The following is a 24614-nucleotide window of genomic DNA, read 5'->3' as shown; positions in this document are numbered from 1 at the left end:
AAAGGTTAACCCAGGTCGCCCTGTGTATAATGGGCCACCCGGGTTTAGTGTGAAAGTGCCTGAGCCGCGTCGGACCGGCCCGTATTTGCGATGTGAAAGTGGTATCACAGTCCGTAGCCCTTGCTAGGATCACATATGATACATTGAATGCAGAAGTGTCACGTACAATGTATCATATGCTAAACCCCCCAATGGGTGAGTTAGCAGGGTACCGCATGCAATACCTCTTCCTAGTGGATGGGGGCCTTTAGAATTCTCTGGCCTGGATAAGAGGACTTGGTCTTGCAGCCTGTACTTTTAAATGATCGCTGTACTCACCCCAGAGTTCATTATCACCTACATTATTAGAGCTTAGTTATATCCATCACTCCAGTAATCATTAGGAAGGCGTGTGTATTTTACATAATAATGCCATGCTGTGCATTAATGCGCTTTCCATCCCAGCATCCTTGTGCCGTACTGTGGTTACATCATTCAGATTTACACTGTGCTATATATATCGGATATATTATTTTATTATGCCATTCTTAATTGGCATTGTCCTTTCTCATTGCACTGTCCTTACTCACTACGGGTAGTGCAGCTGACAGTGTTGCAGTTCTTTGCCTATTACCTAAGGGACATCCATGTACTGTGTAAGTATCTGCCTGCCGGTTCCGGCTTCTGGTGTCATTCCTGCACCTACAGTGTTTCATGCGCATTTATATAAAGAAGAACCAGCAATCTCAGCAATATTCTGTCTGGGCTTTTTTATAAATGTATCTGTACCCTCTTTAAAGGCTCCGATTGTCTAATTTTAGAGATCTGGTTCTGGATTTATCACTTGAAATATAGGATCTGATTCAGCACGGCTCGCTAAGCGGCATACATATGCTGCTTTAGGGGATATTCAATCATCGAGATGCCCGCCGGGCCCTATTCAATGCCGTCTTCCCCAACAGCATTGAGCAGGGTATCTTGGCAGAACGAGCCCGACGTCACAAGCTGTCGGGCTAGTTCTGCCGAGAACGGCTGGGAAGTGACTAGCTGCCGGCTGCAGCTCACCTCTTCCCGGCCGCAACTCGCGGCCACACCCCCTTCTCGCTCCCCGGCAGGCGGGACATTGAATCCCGCCTGCATGTTCTTGGTCTAGCTGACCAAGAACGGGACTGGGTCGACTGCAGTGACCTCACATTGAATACCCCACTTAGTGAGCCCATAATGCTCTGGGTATTCACCTCCAGCCATCCCCTGCCCGCCCCTATGCCAATGCTTCGGCAAGTGTGATAGTTCGCACAAGGGTTATGCACATGCACAAATGCGTGCATGCCCTGATCCCCCACCACCGGAAGGGGGCTGAATTAAGCCCCTTCCAAACCCAGCTGAATCATCCCCATAGTACACACGTCTAACAGTGATTGTATTGCGTTATCTATATACTGTGGCTACCGTTTGCGCCTCCTCTCCCATCCCCCGCAGTAGGCATAGTAGCCTCTAAGCTTTTCATTAAACGGACCCCTACTTCTCTATTTGTAGAGGCCGGCAAACAGACGGCTAGGCTGCATCCTCCGCCTGGAGGGGTAGCGCGGTGGCACATGGGGAACAGGAAGCTGGAAATCAGGCCCAATGGAATATATATATTTCAAATGTAAATGATGCCCACTGTGCCCAGAGAGGGGGGGATTTGTGTTAAAGGTTAGACCCAGCATGAGTCACGTCCTAGAGAGAGCAGAACGAGCGCAGCACTGCTCACAATTAATTGGACTCTGGGATCTAATGAAGCCGCACATTGAGGCGTCAAAGCCGAGTCTACTCCGCTGGACACAATACACAGAGTGGATTGGGATTTAGGTTTTGTTATTTAACTCTATTCACTGCCAGACGGGTTCTGTCTATCAAATAAAATGATTCCGTGTTGTTCATAAAACAGAATGCTGAACGCTAATCAGATTTACAGGTAAGGAATTTATTATCCGGAATGCTTGGCCCCCTACATAAGGGGGATTGTACAACATTTCGTTGACCTAAAATCTAGCAAAGCACATAAATAATAACCCGTGATGTTCCGAGGCCTGCGCCTGCGCCTGCTGCTGCTGTTCCCCTCACATTACATGGTTTAGCAGAGATCTTATATATTCAAAAGTGGAAACAATTTGATATCAGGGCAAAAATGTAGGAGGTTTTTGGTTTTCTACAAAGAGATCCCATAGCTCTGTGGTTCCCAAATGCGGTCCCCAGGGGATAGGCGTTCTTGAGGGCCAGATGTATCAAGCTTTAAAAAGTGATAACATAGAGGCCCTTATTCTGATTGAATCGGACGGCTCCGCGTGTGGTCGGACAGCCAATGTATTGTGTTTGCGCATTTGCAGAGGCCTATCTGCACATGTGCGAACGCCGCGCACGTCCGAATATGATGTGAATTCCATACAGAAAACGATGGGTCGGAACAATCCGAGCAGGGGGTGGAGAGGGGCGTGAAGGGCTGCTTTGGCTCATTACCATATGCGTACGCCCCATGTTTCATGGGCGTTCCCATGAAAACGCTGGGCATACGTATGGTAATGCGGCAGTGACGCACGTGTGGGGGGGCGGACATATGACATAGCCGGATGCCAGCTGCCCCCCCATATCCCTGCTTTCGCACTGAGAAATGTCCGAGTGGTCTGGAGCACTCGGGGCTGCCTGACCGCTCGGTCCATCATTCGATGGTCGGCGACCATCGGAGGATGGGGGAGTTTGTTCACATGAAACCTCCACTAGCAGTCCGTTCGCCCCGGTGTCTTACCGCATTCGGACGGTGTGAGCGATCCGTACGGTAGGCGGGGCTAAGAACACTCGGTGGCCATCTGAAAATACGCATCCATCCAAGTTAACTAGAATAAGGGCCAGAGAGTGAAAAACAGCCAGCCAATCGGCTCTTACCTGCCATGTTACATGCTGGGTTTGAAAAAAATGACAGTCAGGAGCTGATTGGTTGTTTATCACTCTTATTTTATCGCTTTTTGAAGCGTGATTCATCTGGCCCTGATTTACTAATAAAGGCATCTGTTCCTAAGCACGGATAACCTTAAAACCGGGACTGTTGGGGTTGCCATGAGGACCACATTTGGGAACCGCGCCATAGCTGTATAGAAATGGACTTTTTAGGTTTGCCCGTATATACAAACAGAGTGACCTATAGACACAAGCTTATAATATAGTGCTGCTTGACACCCACATGATATATTTCAGAACAGGCTGCGGGCCTGACCCAGATATTCCAATACACTGATATTTATGCAGTTGGGCCAGGGGCCAGTGCAAGTGTCCCGATGTTTCTGCAATGACGCACGCCCCTATCCACCCATTCCAGGGTAGAGAATGCTGCCGGCCGCTCTGTTGGGGGTAATTCATAATCAAAGCGGTTGGACAGTGCTCACATGCCTAATGGCCCATCCTGCTCCTGCTTAAAGACCCATAGACTTGTATGGCCCTAGGCAGCTGCCCGGTGTTCCCAGCCTTAATGTCCAGAAAAACATATTTACTTCAACTCTTGCCATTGCCATAGTGTTATTGGCTACATTGTTTGTCACACATTGGGTTTAATGGTTACAAAATGTTTTAATAAATATCAGAACACCTTACCCATTATATATAGAGGTGCTACCACTTGCAGTAACCCACCATCATTATTTATCTACAGATGGAGCCTTCTTCAGCTAGCCTTCTCTGGTGAGCCATGGCTCTCCAAGGCTTATTATCATTGTTCTTAGCTGCAATACAATACATAGAACAATACAGTAGGATTGAGTCTGACAGCCCTGGCTCACTTAATCCGATTAATGTATGGCTCCCATTGGCTGTCCCATTTTTTGCATGAGGCAACATCCTTATTAAGTGTACTACCACTGACCTATTCTCAGGACCTATTCATCAGAGTACTGGTGCCTGCATTACACTGCTGATCTAAGCAGTGTAATGCAGGCACCAGTACGCTGATGCGTTTTTAATGCCAAAATTGTCTGTAAATGTGTGATTTAGACCCCAAAACACAACATCGATGTTAATTGACTTTGACTTTAAATTGGATAATTAGTCATTTTACCCATTTTGCAAAACGGCTATTACTCTGAAGGATGGTGGTCCTCCTCAGGTTTCCAGGTTATCACAAATGGACGTGCTGGATATTTTTTCATCTCTAGGTAATGTAATTCCCTGTTCAGATCGCACCTAATTATTAAGTTCATGCTGGGTTGTTGCTGGTTCCACCTGAAAGGGCTTACCAGGTCCAGCAAACCGTCAGCAACTCGGCATTACGAACCAGTAAAAAATAAGGGTTCTTACCGAAAGCTCGTTGCCGGGTTGCTTTGCAGTGTTAATCGGTTCGAGCAACCCGGTTCCCATTCACACTGATGGAGGAGGCGGTGCTTGCAGCAGTGCCAGCTCCAAGCACTGCCTCCTCCCCCGCCCGTGATGATGCGCCCGTGCCCCACATGACGTCAGCAAGCCGACAATATTGCTGGGTCGCTGAAGGGATCTGAACAGAGCAAAATGCAGGTTCGCACCAGGACTGAACCATTTCAAATTCCTGGTGCGACCCTGCATTTTGCGATGTGAAAGCGTTATAACTGAAGGATGGTGGTCTCCAGTGCATACTATTGCATACAAGTTTCTTGGAAGGCTTCTTCTTTCTTGCGTTGTGGAATTTATTCCAACAGGACCCGATTGTCACGTTAGTGGCTTGTAGGATGTGGTTGCCCCACACCGTGAGGAATGGATTGTCACACTGGGTGTAATGGTTGGTGGTGTAATTGCAGCAGGAATGGAGTAATGTAGTAATTTTATTTCATGTACATTGAAGTTATTTCCATGTTCTCGGTTTAATTCAATGCCTTAAGTAGTTTGCTGTATTTTAATTGGAGAAAATCCGGGATATTTTAACGTGCAGATTTGTCAAAGAGCCCTATTGTAGCCAACTGCCGGCACTAATTCTAGAAGGTCCTTTTGCCCAGGGAAGACTGTTTCACAAACATTGAGAGCCAGATGTATCAAGCTCCAGAAAGCAGTGAAAGCGGCTATTATGTGGGTTGAGGTTGTCCCTAGGAGCTGCTGGTGACATTCTTTGTGACATGAGGCATGCGCTGCTCAATTACCATAGAGTGATGGGTTGAGCATTGGCTTAACCCACAAAATGGCTCCCTTCTGTGTGTAGGCCATGGCCACATATGTAATTCATGTTCCATTCAGATTCTGTGGTTTCAGAGTCTGAGGAATCTATTCATCCAATATCGAACTATAATGGCTCAGGGCCTAATTCATGGCCATATCATTGCCATTTTTGGGGCATGCATCTGCTGCCGGCTTTGAGGTTATATGTGCAAAAACATGGCACCTGCATCGCTACTACCATTTCCTGTCTCTGTAGCCATAGGGCTTCCATAGCAACCAATTTTCCTCATGAGTTTGCAATTGCTCCGATGGGTTTCTCTGTTCATTTCTGGAGCAGCAGCTTCATATGCTGATATCGGCAGTTGCCAGGCCAAGAAAATTGCATATGCGTGGGTACAAACATAAAGTAGGCCTCAGTCCTTTTGTCCAATCTGCGGGAGATGTGTGGAACACCAATACGTTTCTATCTTCTTTTTCCCCCACTGATTCTTATAAGTGATCTGGATTTTCAGAAGCGGCGTCTTAAGGCCCCCACACACTAGAACGATTTTTTTAGCCGATTGTCCGATTTCCAACCACAATTTTTACCGATAATCAGCAATAATCGACAATTATTGCCGATTATCGGTAAAAATCGCCTGATATATCGGTCGTAAATCGGACAACCGGACAAAAAATCGTTCTAGTGTGTGGGGGCCTTCACAGGTGTGGTTAATGGTGACTGTGACGGTGGTTTGCTGCTGACCAATCCTCTGTTTCCCAGGCTGTGTTGCTATTGACCACTTATGCTTGACCCAATAGGTATAATACATAGGTATTCTGCTAGGATGACGAGTTGCTTGCTACTAGCCGTAGATTGTTACAGTATACCTGGTTGCGCTAGATTTTTAAAGGCTAGATTGCTTTTCCTGTCTGTGTTATGCAATTTTTTTTTGGGGGGGGGGGGGGGGGGGGTTATGTTATTTTAAATTGGTTCTCCTATTTAACATTTATCTTACCTGTTTTTCACAGGCTGATGCCAAGATGGTGTGTGACGTCGTGAGCCGTATGGAAGATACAGAACCATTCTCCCCCGAGCTGCTGTCAGCCATGATGAGACTGTGGGCAGATTCGGGAATACAGGAGTGCTTCAACCGATCCAGGGAATATCAGCTTAACGACTCTGCTAAATAGTACGTAATGCGCAGTTTTCTATAACTATTACTTGCATCAAAGCATTTTGGTTCATCCAAGTTGACAAAATGATTTCAAGTTTTCCTGTTGATGATTCTGGAGTTTCAATGATAGCAGATTCCTTTCAAGTATTTGTCTTTATCCTTCTTCCCTGAGGCAAAGGGGCAATTGATCGCCACCTGCATCTGGATGCCGATGTGCTGTGATATCGGCCAGATTTCCAATGCGATAATTGATTACACTTCATAAATGTATCAATTATCCCATGTAGGGTCAGAGCTTGCAATAAAGTCGGGTGATACTTTCCAATCCCCGGGGATCACGGATTGTAGTTCCCGCTGCTTCCGTCACCTCCCGGTGCTGTAAAGTTAGCTGCCGCTTTGCAGCATGACTTTACTGCAGCGGGATCCCAGAAGCAGAGCAGAGCCCCGATCTACGGACCCTTGGATGTTAAGTATGCATTTGTTTTCATTGTATTCATTTATTTTCACACCGTGATCGGTTTGTGTCCATCGGGGACACCGCTTATCACTGTGCTGTCCAGGGAAAGGAAATTTGCAGTGCCCCTGTGAATTTGCCAGCTGAAGCTTGCATTATTATCACAGGGCTTACTGTGGTGTTTTCTTCACATTTTGTATGGGTTTTCCTTTGTAAATTCATCCAGATCGCATTTCCCATTATAAGTATGGGAAATGTGATCTGATTACTAAAAAAATAAATAATAATAATTAAATGGTTTGGAGCGGTTTTTTAGTTGGAAGTAAAATAATGCAAAAAGGTAAAAATAATGTTCGTAAAGTGTACACATATTGCTTTGTTAGCGTGAAGGTTTTTAGAGCTAATTTTAAAGAACTGCCCATGTCAAAGGGCAGAGGCCCTGATTCTGGATCACACGCAAGTACAAATGTAGCCACACGTCATGGTATTTTGATAACCTGCGTATGCACTAGCACCCACGTACTGTAAAAGGTTACGAGCAACACTATTGTAACCGCAGCTCGTTCCCAGAGACCCTGGCTTTGGCACTTCCCCAAAACACAAACGACATGCATCCGTTTTCAACAACAGAAGCCACCGCCTCCCTCTGCGCAGCCAAACCGCTGCAGACCGTCAATCTGTTGACATCTGCAGCTGATGATGCAGTACCAGTATTGCACTTGTGCATTATGGGTCTTGCGCATGTGCAGGGCGCCATCCATCAGTACTTTGCACATAGTGCAGGAGATCCTGCGCCATCTGAATTATGCTATGTGCCATTTTCAGCACCAAGCAAGTGGGCGGAGTTTGTGTCATTACTCCTTATGGCTGCACAAGCAGCTGGCGGGCTGGGGGCGGTGCCATCACATAGATGACTGGCAGTTAGTCACATAGGACTTATGACTGCGGCTGTATCAGGAGCGACTATGAATTAGCCCCAAAATCTTTAACCTACACCATAACCATATAATGCTGGTGATACCTCTGTATTGTTAGGGCGGGATGTACTAACGGTAAAAAGGGGTAAAACCCCCGTTTTACCGCATTTTCCTATGTATTAAAACCCTGCCGCCACGTCACCGCATTGTAGGGTATCGCCACCTTTGGGTGGCGATACCCTATAGAAGCCTATGGGCTTCTTTTCGCCGCCCGACGCCTCCGCTGCAAATGCGCCGACCCCCCTATCCCCCTCCCTCTCCCCCTCTGGCTTACCTGGTCCAGGTCCTCCTGGACCCGAAGGTAACACCTTCCTCCCCCTAGCGACACAGCCGGACGTCCTTCTGGCTGCAGGGGGGAGGAGGAGACACCGGGGACAGCCTGCTTGGCTGTCCCCGGCGTGAGGGGGGCAGGGAGGTGACGGAGACCCCCCGCACATTGCGATGCCAGCCGCATATGTTAGTACATATGCGCTGGTATCGTGGCGGACGGGCGGCGCTGTATATTAATACATCCCGCCCTTAGAGAGCTGTAGCGTAAGCTAAGGCGCCTATTGAATTATGTTGTTGTTAACCTGTACCATTACTTAACTCTTATGCCTAGAAATAAATGACACAAACACCTTATCTAAAAATAACGACACTGACACCAACTGCGTAAGGTTAAAAAGGTCATGGTTGTTTATTTAAGTGGTATGACCCCTATTTGTATAAGGGATGGCAAAGAAAGCGCTTGAGACCAGCACCATAAACGCGGGTCTTGCCATGGTAGCGACCTCAGCGCCGCCAATGGCCACACCCCTTCTTGTGGGTACAGCCTGCGCTGTGACGGACATACCGCCCCCTTCTATTGCATGACGTGGACCTTCCATGAAGGCCAACGCCCCCAGCCGGAACTGGGGACTCGCCCGCCTTCTTGGCAAAGGGGGGGCAATACCGCACAGAGACCACCTGACACCCCACCTGCTTTTTCATATAGAAAGTCCTTGCTCCTCTTAAGGTCCATACACACTGGGCGTTTCGCAGGTCAGAAAATCCCTCAGTGCTTACACACCCCATTACTCACCTGCTGGCGTAGACGGTGTAATGGTTAGCATTACTGCCTCACAGCGCTGAGATCATGGGTTCCATTCCCACCATGGCCCTCACTGTGTGGAGTTTGTATATTCTCCCCGTACTTGCGTGGGTTTCCTCTGGGCATTCCAGTTTCCTCCCACAATCCAAAAATATACGTGTAAGCTAATTGGTTCCCAACTAAATTAACCCTAGAATGTCTGTAAGATTTTAAGCTCCACTGGGGCAGGGACTGATGTGAGTGTTCAAATATTCTCTGTACAGCGCTGCAGAATATGTGTGCGCTATATAAATAACTGATAATAACTATATACATTTCCAGCCTCCGTATCCTTTGGCTTGCCATGTGATAGATTTTATGTTAAGGGCCCCATACATCAGCAATTAATTGTGACAATTTTCAGATATGGAGATGATTGCCACAATTAATTTTAGATGTGTGGGCTCCCCCTTTTGGCAATCCCAATGAAAATCGCCAATCGATTGCTTAATCAGGTTTTTAAACATGTTTAATAATCTGGTATTATCTGCGGATCTTTTTTATATGTGTGGGCATTCCCAATTCGTCTTCTTCATCTATTTACATTATGAACAGCAATCGATTGGGCAATTTCCAGATATGAAGATGCAATCTTTAGATGGAAAAATCTGCCGATCACTGAAATAAATCTGTAATGTGTGGGCAAAGTCAGATAGATTATAAAATCCATTTATCTGGCCAAAAAATCCCTAAATCTGGAAATCCATTAATTGTGATTGCTGATGTATGGGGCCCACACTGACCCGAGTAAAGATGAAGGGGTAGATTCCTAGGATGCAATTGAGAAAGGATAGAGGACATAATTTGATAGGTTGCTATGGGCAACATCATGTCTTCTCCTTTTTCGAAGCTTTAGTAAATCTACTCCAGTGTATTGGACCTTAAGGTGATGTACAGATGAAGCAGCTCCCATTGTAGCTGCTCCTGGTGATAGTATCGCCATTGGCCACCCCACTTCCTTACCAGTGGCAGTTGCAGAGGTGAGCCTGCAGCACAGTCCAATATTCAAAAAGGGGAGCCACACCTACTGCCACCTCAAACATCACTGTCCTGGACTCACTGGCAGTTGGTGTGACCCCCCTCTTTGAATATTGGACTGTGCTGGAGCCTCACCTCTGTAACTGTCACTGGCAGGGAAGTCCAGGAACAGAGCATTTTGTACCTAATGGAATGGGTCATGTTGGAGGGTATGAACATGGTTCCACTCCGCTACTCTTTCCAAATGGTTGTTTTACCAAGCTCTTCCTATTTGCTTTGAGCGGTTCCAATTCTAAAATGACTGGGGCAGCGATTTGGTACGTGGGGGACACAGTGTCGCTCTGGGATACTCAATGGAGTCTTCATCAACATTCCTGCTTTTATTCTTGCAGTCTCCTTTGCTGCTGGGTTACTCCCCTCCATTCATCCGTACCCTTGCTGGGGGGAGTGGGTGTGTCAGGGTACAAATGTCTGCCCGCATATGAAAAAGAAAATACTGGAGGAATACATTTGTTTTCTGCAGATGGGACGTGGCGACAGTTTGGGACAATGAGCTGGGGGGGGGGGGGGGGGGCTGCCTGCTAAAAGCTGCTGAGTGAGAGAGAGAGAGATTGCCTGCAAATTCCCCAGTTTGTATAGAATAGCACCCGGCTGGAGATAACCGCTCCTCCATCTTCCAGCCATTCCCCTTAACCCCACCCACGACAGTGAATCGTTCTACTACGGTCACCTCCTGCTTCCTTCGTTCTCCTGTGTTATCTATGTCCCTTTTCCCCTCTCCTGGTACACACGGGAGTTGTCCGTCTAAAGTGACGGCTGTGTTCAGTGTATCACACTCTTCCCCCCTGATGCAAGTGACACGGAGACAGCGATGGCTGCCCAGCTGTCATTTTTCCATGTCAGAGGCTGCCCCATTGCTCCCAGCCAATCCCTCAGCATCGCATAAATCCCTGGTTTCCATAGCAACCCTGAGATCTCCCTGTGCTGCTGCTGCATGCTGAAGATCATATGAAGAGATGCGAGTCTGTGCACATATGTTCCAGTGCTGTAGATCTGTGTTGAGTGACCGGCCCATCCCTTCAATGCATGCCTCTAATATGATGGAAGGACTCCTGCATTCAGGATGTGTATACCGCAGGTGTATTGCTTGTGAAATCATACTGGGATATTAATGTAACACAGTACAGGGGTGAAGTCTATGCTAATAAAGGATTTTTGCATCATTTATACAGTACGCCACTACTAAACCTCAAAGAGAGAGACAACAATCCGTTGTATAGGTAATGCCACGGTTCAGAGGTGGTGGCTATCAAATCACATTGCTGACTCGCAGTAACATGCCATATGTGTGCTGATGACCTAGACCGCCACCTGCATGGAGTTTGTATGTTCTCCTTGCGATAACTTCTGTCTGAGTCCTGTCATTCTGAATAATTTGGCACTGGTGCGTGTCTATTGTACATTTAGTATGTAATTATCATTGGCGCAGGGACTGATATACTACAACAGTGGTTCAAATCTGAGGTATTTGTACCCCTGGGGTTACCCCTGGAGACCAACCACGTTGCGTCCCTTCCGGTTCCCTCTGCATCATCATCAGCGACTCCTTGTGATTTTGCCTGTCCAGAAATCCACTGGGAGCCCTCAGACATCAGCAGTCATCTGCCCGGCACTGACACGGGTGGAGGAAGCCGCGGCATTAATCCTACAGGTGTTAGCGGGAACCCCATAGACGGTACACACCCAGCGGCCAGGCACAGAGGGACCCAATTCCTGACCACACACTACTCCTCCGCTTCTCCTCACTATAAGGATACGCATACCGATCACTTCCACTCCACTCGTAAGCACTATGGATATTTCAAACTGAGAGCAGGGGGGGTGCCCATAAATGAAAAGTCTAATCAAGGGGTACAGGAGAGGAAAATGGTTGGGAACCACTGTACTAGAATACAATTCTGATGTGCAGTTAAGTGTCATATAGTCGCAATATTTAAATAAAGGCGGAGGATAATTTGGGCTGCTTTGCAGCATGTGAGTATATGGGAGGCTGTTGGTTTGCAGGTCTGCTTTGGTTGTCGGCAGTCGTAATGCCAGCACTGTAATCCCAACACTGGTGAGTGACTAATAGGCCCCATACATCAGCAATCACAATAAATGGATCTCCAGATCCAGGGATTTTTTGGCCAGATAAATGGTTTCTACAATCTATCTGACTTGCCCACACATTACAGATTTATTTCAGTGATCGGTAGATTTTTCCATCTAAAGATTGCATCGTCATATCTGGAAATTGCCCAATCGATTGCTGTTCATAATGTAAATAGATGAAGAAGACAAATTGGGAATGCCCACACATATAAAAAAAGATCCGCAGATAATACCAGATTATTAAGCATGTTTAAAAATCTGATTAAGCAATCGATTGGCGATCCCTATTAATTTTTGATTGGGATTGCCAAAAGGTGGAGCCCACACATCTAAAATTAATTGTGGCAATCATCTCCAGATCTCAGGATTGTCACAATTAATTGCTGATGTATGTGGCCCATTAGAGTCAGAATCTCTACACCACTCAGTGCCGACACCGGGTTCCACGAATGTCAACATCTCAAACATAAGTGTGCTTGGTAGGGTTAGGTTTGGGCTGCAGGATGTTAAGCTAAGACATCACAGGGTGTGTTAGAGTGTGGGTGGAAACGACTAGGGTTTTACACTAAGAAGGGTGGGTTAGGCACTAAGGGGGAGGAAAAGGGTTAAGCTGCTGGGGTGGGGGATTAGTATAAGAGGGGTAGGGACAGAGGGGTTATGATACTTACATACAAAGTGTCAGAATTCTGAGCCTTTTGATAGCACGGTTGGCCTCCTGAGCTCCGGGATCCCATACCCAATATGTTTAAATATCTTCCAAACCTGTTCCTATTTAGACAAAACAGTCCCAACCATTAGGAACTATCCCTTTCCTTGGCACCTTTTGTCCTGACTAGCAAAGTTTTCCTCACTGAGCATGGTGAGAGGGTACCATGTGACTTGCTGGTGTGACCACACCCCCTATTTTGTCCGCTTTTGGACCAGGATTAATGCTGGGTCTTGAGAGGGGAGTTGGAGCAGTGTAATAACGCATAGTCGAATTGTTTTGGAATCTTAATGCCCAGTATAATTGGAGTGTATCTCCAGAACACCACATGTCCGAACACATGATCGTGTATATAAATTGTTTCCATTTTTGTTTTCATGCTGACGTCAAACAGTCTAGTAATTGTTTTATAATGGGCATATAATATGCCATGTGTAGAAACTAACAAATTATAATTACTATACAACCGTGAATAGAAGAATTATGTCTCTGTGTCTGGCAATATTTTGATTACAAGGTTTAAATATTACAAATTGTGCTAGCCTGAAATATCCAAAGATGTCTCTCTTAGTTCTCAAAAGGTTTGTGTAAAAAAAAAAATTAAATATTGCTTTATGATATACTAGAACTTGTAAAGCACCTTATAAATAATACTTACTTAAAGATGGGCTGTTAAAACCATTAACAGAATTATGTGACCATTCGCTAGCTACAGGAACACTTCCTGAGGAATGGAAACAAATGAATAATGTACCACTGCACAAAAGTGGAAGCAATTAACTACACACCAGTGAACCTTACATGAGTAGTAGGCAAAGTAATAGAAACACTATTGAAAGAAAGAGAGTTGGGGAATAGCTTAAATTCAGCAATTTACAGCATCCAAAACTGCATACGTTTGCTGGGCGGAGGTCATACCAAACATATCTTAATGAATTTTTTGACACATGGCTAAAATAATAAATCAGGGAGGGGAGTGGGCATTGAACTAGCATAGCGTAGACTTTAGTAAGTCAATTTGGGACCATGTCAAAGTGGGGGGTTGGATTATAAAACAAATGGTTAAGAAACAAGTGGGGGTTGGGAAAAGTAGGGTTAAACAAATGATTGGGGACCTAGGCAGACTTGAGGAATGGTCAGTGGACTTGAGTAGCTTTAGTTTAATGCTAAAATTATACACTTGGATCTAAAAGCACAAAAGTTAAATACACGAGCAAGGGCACTATAACTTATTTTTTTATTTAGTTTCTTATATAGCACAGCATATTCCATTGCACTTTACAATTGGAAAAAGTGATACAACAAACTCGCTAGTAACAAACTGACAGAGGTAGGAGGGCCCTGCTTGCAAGCTTACAATCTATAGATGTATTTGTAAACTACTGAGGAGGAAATGAGGGATCATACAGTCATGGCTCAGGGGCTCAGCTAAAGCACCCGGAGAGGGAGAGAGCAGGGGCTCAGCTAATACCCATTTCACACCAGCCTGAATTCCCGGGTTGGCCACTGGAACAACCCGTGACTATTGCTGGTGTGCAAGGTTTCCAGGCCAAATTCCCGGGAATTTGACCCTGCTAGATAGCAGGGTTGCTCCCGGGACCAGCCCTGGAAACAGGCCGGTGTGAAAGGTACTTACCTGGCATGCCGGCTTGCTTGCAGCGGGTTGCGGAGTCCAGTCGTCCCGTCCCCCCACTCACACCAGAAAATGCAGGGACTTACCCGGGAATATGGTCCCTGGATCATTCAGGGACATGGGTTGGCCTCTTTTACACCGTCCAGGGACCATATTCCCGGGTAAGTCACTGCATTTTTTTGTGTGAAAGGGGTATAAAGCACCTGGAGAGGGAGAGAGCAAGGGCTCAGCTAAAGCACCTGGGGAGGGAGCAGGGACATATGTGTACACTAAATTTCACCACTGCATCCACACTTACAGAGTCCTGTCCCCACACTTACTACAGATAAGACGCAGATTCCAGGTACTACCACAGGAAATGTGCATGGGTGGCTGCTGCCAGCACTGCGGGTCCCCATGTCTGTCCATTGCCATGTTGCTCAGCATCGGTGTCTGTCTTGCATTTCCTGTATTGGTCACATGACCAATGTGTAATGTCCATCAGAGCTCAAGCACGCCCCCACACTGTGAGGCATGCCTCCCATTTCTTTTTTCTATGTTGTATGATTGCCCGCTCTGTACCAAGCCCCGATGTACAGGTGGTGTCTGACTGTGAGGTGAGGCTGAGCTCTCGCTGCCTCATATCTATCTCTGACTGTAAATATAGAATACAATATATTATAATATTACAAAGAATATGCCTTGAAGTTATATATATCATCATTGTATTCAAATCATTTTCATAGTCAAAACTGAAGTATGACAGGTGTGATCCATCTCCCCTGCTTCCCCTGACTGCATGTCCCTGTGCTATTACTTGGATTGAGCTTTATTGGGGGGGGGGGGGGGGGGAGTGCATCTGCCTGCAGCTTCCAGGTTCGGTCCATTAAGTGTTGCATGCCAGATGCGAGGATGAAGGGACAGCTCCTGAGAAGACCGACGGAATGATTCATATTTGAACGGATCCAGCATTCATTCATGCATGCATGTGTGATCCTCTGCTGTGCCTGTGGAGATGCCTCCTGCATATATGTTTACTCCTGCCCTCCATCTGAGTAGACGACCCATGCGTGCATGTGTGATCCTCTGCTGTATCAGGGGATAGTCTTCCTGCATGCATGTGTGATCCTCCTGCTGTATCAGGGGAGACTCTTCCTGCATGCATGTGTGATCCTCCTGCTGTATCAGGGGAGACTGTTCCTGCAATCATGTGTGATCCTCCTGCTGTATCAGGGGAGACTCTTCCTGCATGCATGTGTGATCCTCTGCTGTATCAGGGCAGACTCTTCCTGCATGCATGTGTGATCCTCTGCTGTATCAGGACAGACTCTTCCTGCATGCATGTGTGATCCTCCTGCTGTATCAGGACAGACTCTTCCTGCATGCATGTGTGATCCTCCTGCTGTATCAGGGGAGACTCTTCCTGCATGCATGTGTGATCCTCCTGCTGTATCAGGGGAGACTCTTCCTGCATGCATGTGTGATCCTCTGCTGTATCAGGGGAGACTCTTCCTGCATGCATGTGTGATCCTCTGCTGTATCAGGACAGACTCTTCCTGCATGCATGTGTGATCCTCCTGCTGTATCAGGGGAGACTGTTCCTGCAATCATGTGTGATCCTCCTGCTGTATCAGGGGAGACTCTTCCTGCATGCATGTGTGATCCTCCTGCTGTATCAGGGGATACTTCCTGCATGCATGTGTGATCCTCCTGCTGTATCAGGACAGACTCTTCCTGCATGCATGTGTGATCCTCCTGCTGTATCAGGGGAGACTCTTCCTGCAATCATGTGTGATCCTCCTGCTGTATCAGGGGAGACTCTTCCTGCATGCATGTGTGATCCTCCTGCTGTATCAGGGGATACTTCCTGCATGCATGTGTGATCGTCCTGCTGTATCAGGACAGACTCTTCCTGCATGCATGTGTGAGCCTCCTGCTGTATCAGGGGAGACTCTTCCTGCATGCATGTGTGATCCTCCTGCTGTATCAGGGGAGACTCTTCCTGCATGCATGTGTGATCCTCCTGCTGTATCAGGGGAGACTCTTCCTGCATGCATGTGTGATCCTCTGCTGTATCAGGGGAGACTCTTCCTGCATGCATGTGTGATCCTCCTGCTGTATCAGGGGAGACTCTTCCTGCATGCATGTGTGATCCTCCTGCTGTATCAGGGGAGACTCTTCCTGCATGCATGTGTGATCCTCCTGCTGTATCAGTGCAGACTCTTCCTGCATGCATGTGTGATCCTCTGCTGTGTCTAATGAGGCCTCCTGTGTGATCTTCTGCTGTGTCTGAGGAGATTCCTCCTGTGTGCTCCTCTAGACTGACTTTTATTTTGGCTCGAAAATATCTGAGGGTGGACTTGACGTCATGTGACATCAGGCGGTCACCCCATGCAGGCATTCCTATGGGGACGCTTAGCATTTTTGTGGGCACACCCAGGAAATGCTGGGCGTCCGCGTGCGCCAGCCTCCTGTCCGCCCACTTCCCGCCCCCTCTTGCGAACGCTTCGGTGACTGTGATAGTCGGCGAAGGCGTTCCCACAGCGGCCCTGCACATGTATATTCGCCCATGTGTATGTGCCGCACCATCGGTCCCCGGAGTGAATATGCTGGGGACCGATCACTACAGAACCGGGCCCTATGTGCATTAGTTGACAATTTGATACATTTCCTGTGCCACTTTCCATAATAAAGTCTATCACTGCACCCAGGATAGTAACGGCAAATTAAGGCATTCCGCTTCATCCTAGACTTAATTATCCTGTTTTTTGGTCCTTGGAGATTTATTTATTTTTATACATTTTTGGTTTTCATTATCGCTAATGCGTATGAGGTAAAAAATAAATAAACAGCCATAACACGTTCCTCTTTAATTAGATGCTTTGTCCTGAATGTCAGAGCGACAGATTTATTATTCGCGTCATCAGCATCTCGCTGACACTTGGAGGCTGAATTGTAATTGGAAGATTTTTCTTGCCACGGACCTTTCATGTGACATCACAAGTGACATTAATGTAGCTACAAGGGCAAGCTGAATTTTGATTGCTGCTGGCGATGGGTCTGAGAGGAGATGCAGGGAATTCCTGTATGTGCTTATTATTTGCTTATTTATCAAAGCGGGTTTCACTTTCTTCTTCTAACAATGTTCATGTTTTTATGTATTATTGGCCCGAATCGTAAGCTGGCCATACATTCAGAACGATATGCGTCCCGAACGCACAATTTTGACGGATTATGGTTTAATTGCAAATCATGAGGTATTTCATTGCGATGCGCGGTGGTAACAGGTGCAGAGAGAATTAGATTTGGGTGTTATTTTGTTTCTGTGCAGGGTAAATACTGGCTGCTTTATTTTTACACAGCAATTTAGATTTCAGTTTGAACATACCCCACCCAAATCTATCTCTCTCTCTCTCTCTCTCTCTCTCTCTCTCTCTCTCTCTCTCTCTCTGCAACTGTTGCATCTGCCCCACCAGCAGTGCACATGGATTTGCACATTTTGAGAAAAAAAACCACAGAGGTGCATGGCACCTGCTTGCTCACTCAGGTTGGAGATGTAATCAGGATTGCCTACCGGACCCTCTCCTTCAGGGAGAAAATGCTCTGTTCCTGGACGTCCCTGGTAATGTAGGATTGCCAGCACCTGTGGGGAGTTAGGTAATTGATAAGAAAGGTGTCACCACAGGTGCTGGCAATCATACATTACCAGGGAAGCCCAGGAGCAGAGCACTGTGTCCTCCTGGAGAGGGGCATGCTGGGAGGTATAGATAATGTATGATTGCCAGCACCTGCGGGGAGCTAGGTAACTGATAAGAAAGGTGTTTCACCACAGGTGATGGCAATCATACATTACCAGGGAATCCCAGGAACAGAGCGTTTTCTCCCTGAAGGAGAGGGTCCGGTAGGCAACCCTGGATTTAATGCTACATAAGGTATTGAGGCTAGATGTTGAGGGTGTGTGTGTGTGTGTGTGTATGTATGGATGTGTGTGTGTATGGATGTGTGTGTGGATGGATGGATGGATGTATTTATACACACACACTTATAGGGCTGTTGTAATTATACTTACAAACGAAATGTAGCCCCAGGCTTTTTTGAAAACCTTATTTTATTAAACCATAGACCATGTTTAACTAGCATCCAGTCTGCCAGCACATATTGGTAGCATATGCAACACACCTCATTGACATTTAAGGCAGTTTTAGTTTATTAAAATCTCGATATAGATCGGAGTAACAACAGTGCCACCTGCAGATTGTAACAAGTATTTCATTCAATCATCTTTGATCAGATGCACTAAGCTTCAAAAGTGATAAAATGGAGAGTGATAAACAACCAACCAATCAGCTCCTGTCTGACATTTTTCAAACACAATCTGTGACATAGCAGGTAGGCTGCAGCTGATTGGCTGGCTGTTTATCACTCTCCATTTTATCACTTTTGAAGCTTAGTGCATCCGGCCCCTTGTATTTTATTATCTCGCGGCAAATGAGAGTACAAAACCGGCACCTCCAATCACCCCCCCCCTACACTTTAATGATTTTGTATAATTGTATTAATTCACCCTATCAATTAGATTACTCACTTGACGTTTGATATCCTTACCTCTGTGGTGTCCTGATGAATGTATTGCTAATGAGCACTAACAGAAGACGAGTAAAGGTCACTACACGATATGAAATGTTAAACATTTTGCAACTGAATTTGATGAACTGTGGATTGGGACATTGATGTTAAATGATTGATTCCCCTTATCAACGTGTCCTGATGGAACTATGCCCTTGTGTATTGCAGTTACCTAGACAGTTTAGATCGGATCGGAGCACCAGATTACCAACCTACAGAGCAAGATATCCTGCGAACCAGAGTGAAGACCACTGGCATTGTAGAAACTCACTTCACCTTCAAAAACCTCCACTTCAGGTTAGTGGGAGGCCAAGAGCCTCGGCCTGTATTTTTGGACACCAGGTTCCGAGGTGGACGTAGTTGCATTCACCATATCAACTGCCATCTGTACAGCGGGAGTGACTACCATGTAAAAGCTAATGGCGGCCTTCTCCTTGTGCGCCGGCGTCCGATCAAAAGTACATTTTTAGTATCCGTGGTTATTGCAACAGTTTTGGTGTTTTTGAGCACTCCACCATTAACCAAAACAATCGCCTTATGGGCGGCTTAGTGTTTACATTTAAAGTCTGAACACGGTCTCAGTGGATATGAATCTGCATTCGCGAAAGCCACACTCATTGACACACCCATGAGGGCCTTTTTTTTTTTTTTTCAAACATTTTAGGCCACCTCCAAGGACCACTCATGGTTGTCCACAGCAGTTTCTAGCGCAAGCAGCTCCATTGCAACATCTATGTTTGTCAATTACGTTCTCCTGCCTGTGTTTGCAGAGGGCTTTTTGGGGCTTTCCTTCCATTCACAATAGTAAATAATCACACAACTGCGCAAACATCGGCATTGCGTCCACCTCTGAATCGGGTCATGTGTTACTTACTGCAAGAGAACATTAAATGGATATTCTATTTTTAAAGTATTTTCAAGGTTATTTTCTTGGTTTACCGGGTTTTGGACACGAGTCCGTCATGGGTGCGATCTGGCATTTGCGAGGTGGCAGTAAGCCGGGTAGCTGACGCCACACGGGGGCGGGGTGGAGTGTCAGCGCGTCATTGGGGGTGGGGTTGGAGGCAGCACTTGGAGCTGACGCTACCTCCTCCCTATAGTGTAAACGGAACCCATTACCCATTTACACTGCCCAGTATCCCGAGTCCAACCCAGGTAAAACCCTTCTTTTAACCCGGGTCACAATGCTGAGTTGCTGGACCCGGGTTTTTTCCTTTTGGTGCTTTCACACCGCATAGAGACTCGGTTTGGACCGGCAACAACCCAGGTCAGACCTGGGTTATTTTTGCAGTGTAAAAGGGGTACATCTTGGAAGAAATGGGCCAGGGCTGATGAAGAGTTGGATACACACATGCAGCGATCACATCCGTTGAGTTTTCATATGGATGTTTATGTGGAAACCATAAGAATAGATGTGTAGACCGTCTGAATTTCAAAAATTTCAAAAGCACAAATCAATGGGTACCCAGATGCGTACCCTCACTCACGCTGGTAGATGAAGATATGTGTATGTAAAGGTTTCTTTGTCAAGCATTCAGGGTTCACCGCGTGTAGAGTCATATGGTTCAAGAGTCAATGCTTACCATACTCACTATTAGACTGGCCGATAAACATATATAAAAGGTATCTTTGGGAAGTCCAAACCAATGGATAAGGATTGGAATGGTCACATCCGTAAAGTTGTTTATATGTGGGAAATAAAAAATATATAGACCATCTGGTGATTTTTTAAAAACATAAGGGGGATGGGTCCCACGATGCGTACCGACTGCGCCTTGGGACTGATATACTGTTTGTCTTTTGTAAAAAGGGTACATAGTAACATCAATTGCTCAATGCATGCAAATGGCAGAAAAGTGGTTGAGATTCCTTTTCTATATAAAACATATTCCATCATTTAGGCCGTTGTTCTGTTGACAGCATTCAGTGTTTGGGCCTGTTAACCATTCAATGCATAGAATCAGCAGAACGACGGTTGGGACAATCGTACATGTTTGATCATCAAACCAATAAGTTCCTCCAATGATGCGGAGTCATTGGGTCCCACTGATACGCCTATTGGTCTCCCAGTTGGGCCGTATTCACACACAATTTGACAGAGTACCCTCTCCTACTGACTCTCTGCTGCGACAGATCACAGCAAAGTAAGCTTACGTGTTTTAATGTCTCACTTCGTTCCACCCAAAACTACATTCATACCCCTTTCAGACAGAAAAATCCCAAAAACCCAGGTATTTCCCGGATACAAAAACCCGGGTAGAACTAGGCAGCAAGGGGCTGACCCCCTTTCACACAGGAGCAAAAACCCGGGTATTTCCCGTGTCGACCCCTTTCACACAGAAGCCGGATTTTTCCTGCAAAACTCTGTGTGTCATAAGAAAAGGACAGTTTTAAAGGCACACAGAGATGAGATCATGAAAAGTGGGAGGTGTCTGCTCACTGCATTGCATTAAACATTGCATTAAACGGATCTCCTCATCTTTCCAATGTGCCATGGCCATTTAGTGCTGCGCTGCACGCCACTGCCACTCCTGCTCAGCCAATCAGGGAAGCTGTAAAGATCAGCCAATCACACAGCGCCATGCTGCACAGCCAATCAGCATGATTTTTCAATAGTCGGGAGAAAAACACGGGTCGGACCCTTTCACACAGCCGCAAACACATGTCTGACACGGGAAAAACCCAGGTAAATACCTGGGTCGAAGTCCCGGAACTTTAGACCCGTGTTGACCCTTTCAGACAGAAGAAAAACCCGGGTCGACACGGCAAGAGCAGGGAAATTCCCTGGTCTTTTTTTCTGTCTGAAAGGGGTATTAGAAAACGAGTCCTCCGGGTTATTATCAACCGACGTTTTAAAATGCACATGAACTTCCTAGTAATTGCTGCATTTGCACACAAAGGGCTGCGAGTTACAGACCGTATTTGTGCTATCAAACAGCATTATAAACGGCATTAGTTGGAATTAATCTTCTTTGGTGGCCTCGCTCACTATCTTAATATTCTCTTAAAAGGTCTTTAAATTATAAGTAATCTTCACTTCAACACATCGTCCAGGAAGGCTTCAGAATACAGATTAATGCAACAAAGTTAATCAGAGGATAAAGTATTAGATGTCTGATCATTCCGTGTCCTCTAATGGACTCTCTGTAGTGGTTGGGGTTTTGTTTTTTTGGGTGGTAGATACTCGTTTACTATTTTATAGCTTATTTTTGAATTTTTTTTTTTTTTTAAATGGTTGGAGGATTAAACATAGCCGTTTCGGGTAACGATGACTGACCTTCTAGAACTGCTGTGACTTGCCGCATATTAATCAACACTTTAAAATGTATGAATAGATTTGTTATTTAAGGTGTTTCATTAAAATTTACATTCGCGGACTCGGTTAACGATGGATTCATATCCAGCGATAACCTAAACCACCGTGGAGAATGATTGGGTTTGAAACGGTTGTCCCCGCAGTACTTGATGGCTTTCGTTGTTTCCACCAGGCTGTTCGATGTCGGTGGGCAGCGATCAGAAAGGAAGAAGTGGATCCATTGTTTTGAAGATGTCACAGCGATCATCTTCTGCGTGGCGCTTAGCGGGTACGATCAAGTCCTCCATGAAGATGAGACCACGGTGAGTGAACGATAAAACTGTCCACTACCATAAGCTACTTCTCCTTGGGATTCTTGTACTTTGCCTGTGGTCGATATGAAGTATATGCCGTTCTCTTGGCTTATGTTGGCTCACAAACGAGTGTACCGTGTATTAGGCAGTGGCCTGAGTTGGTTCTCGAAGACGGTTTGGGTTTTCCTGGCTGCTTTTCTGAAGGAAGCAATAATCGGGGTCTCGAGTATTATTTCCTGATTTTTTTTTTTTTTTTACTTGATCACATTTGTATATTTCAAAACGAAATTACGTATCAGATATTTATTATGGTTTGGGTTGGAAACCTAAGTAATATTTGCTATGCCTTGATTATTGTGTTTGGGTTGCTCAACACGTGCTGGTCAATGTAGAACACGTTTCACAGACCTTGTAGCCTTAATTTCCCCACTCACATGTATAGGATCCCTCTCTCCAATGTGATTGATACAATACCAACCCATCGGCGTATGTCTTCGTTGTGTATAGAAGAGTACAAGGAAGGGTCTTCCATAATTACACCGGGCACAGAGTCCCAGTACGTGCGCTCAACAGCATAGAATGGTGGAGAATAGCCATGGAGAAGTGACCAAAGCAACCAGTCAACCACTAACTGTCATATATTGGACAGGTGAATCCCTATCTTATCTACACTCTGTGGGGTAGATGTATGGAGGAGTGAGCCAGAGGAGAAGCAGCTTATGGCAACCAATCAGCTGCTCTGTATAATTTTATATTCTGCAAATTATAGATGTTACGTCAGTGCTGATTGGTTGCCATGGTCCACTTCTCCTCTGGCTCACCTCTCCCCTATCACTGCTTTGTACATCTACCCCTATGTGTGCAGTGGATGATTACCTTTTGTATATGCAGTCAAGAGATGGGATTTGCATTGAAAATACCAGTAGGTTAAATATTTAAACTTCCCACACAGAGATATAGTCTTATATTCATATTAAGCTTTTATTTGTATTATTAGTATCCCATCATGCTGTCATCCTGTGTTATTTGGCATTTTGGCACAGAAAGGCTCCCTGCCGTGTCATACAGTAAGGTTACAGGCAGGAGGTCTGGTGCATAGAGGAAGAATCTGGTTTCCCAAGTTCTAATAAGCCTCAGAAGCCTTTACAGAGCGTATTTCTGGGACACACTGAACACTGTTGTTCCTTCTGTCTCTCCTCCACTTTGTATTTGACAGCTGCACGGACGATAGATTAAAGTCCACATTGAGATCATTGTTCTCTATGCGGAGGTGCTGGTGTAAGCACACAACCATCTTTCCATAGAGAATGGTGGAACCAGGAAGGAGAAAGCAAACCATGTTCTGCCTTCACCACTGCATCGTGCACCCGGGGTTAGTGTCTATCACAAGAGGGCAATAATCTCTATATGAATTTCTGAATCAGAATAGCAAAAGAAACTTATGTGTGCCGGCCCTTATGTGCAGCTATATCTCCCCCTGCCAAAAGCTAGACGAGGCAACAGAACTGTAAGGGGTGTATTCAATTAAAGTCGGATCCATTCCAGCATTCATTTGTCGGAATGGATCCGACAATACCTATTCAATTGTGCAGCCAAATCCGACTGTCGGATTTGAGCAAAACTTGACTTTCGGATTTGGCTGCAGCTGCTCACTGGACACCGTCCCGATGGCGCTGCAGCTGGTCACCCGGCGCCATCCTCTCTGCCGCATCTCCTCAATTAGACGATTGAGATTGTCAGAAACGTTTCCAACAAAAGCACGCGGATTGCCAGCTATTCCACCAATCCATGTGTTTGGTTGAGGAAAAAAATTAAATAAATTGAATAGGTCGAATCACGGATCTCGGTCAAATGTCAGTTTCTGTCTCTAATTGTATAGACGCCTAAAGGTGACTGAGACCAGGTTCTTTCTACTCCCAGCCCTATACCTTCCCAGTTCTGCAGATGTACACTTGTACCTCATGTGTACCTCCATGCCTGCTGCCATCACACACTTTCCTATAACTATGGGCCTTATTCTGATCGGTGCGGCCGGATCCGAATATGCGGCCAGGACCGTGCGTGCGAAACCCCGCCTTCCATACGGATCGCCAACTCCGTCCGTAC

At 46.0% G+C, this 24614-nt stretch overlaps 1 protein-coding gene across 3 annotated transcripts in view; it reads left to right on the top strand.

The window, feature by feature from the left end:
* Positions 1-24614, top strand: part of GNAO1 (G protein subunit alpha o1) — a 176163-nt gene that overhangs the window by 133699 nt on the left and 17850 nt on the right. For all 3 annotated transcript variants that reach the window (XM_083164157.1, XM_083164155.1, XM_083164156.1), the window contains exons 4-6: positions 6139-6299; positions 19068-19196; positions 22388-22517. In XM_083164157.1, the coding sequence (XP_083020283.1) occupies positions 6139-6299; positions 19068-19196; positions 22388-22517 (420 nt within the window). The remainder of the gene's footprint in view (positions 1-6138; positions 6300-19067; positions 19197-22387; positions 22518-24614) is intronic.

This window comes from Crinia signifera, chromosome 11 (assembly GCF_055691185.1).
Source record: "Crinia signifera chromosome 11, ASM5569118v1, whole genome shotgun sequence".
Taxonomy (NCBI): Eukaryota; Metazoa; Chordata; class Amphibia; order Anura; family Myobatrachidae; genus Crinia; species Crinia signifera.
This window is presented reverse-complemented; position numbering and strand designations above follow the sequence as displayed.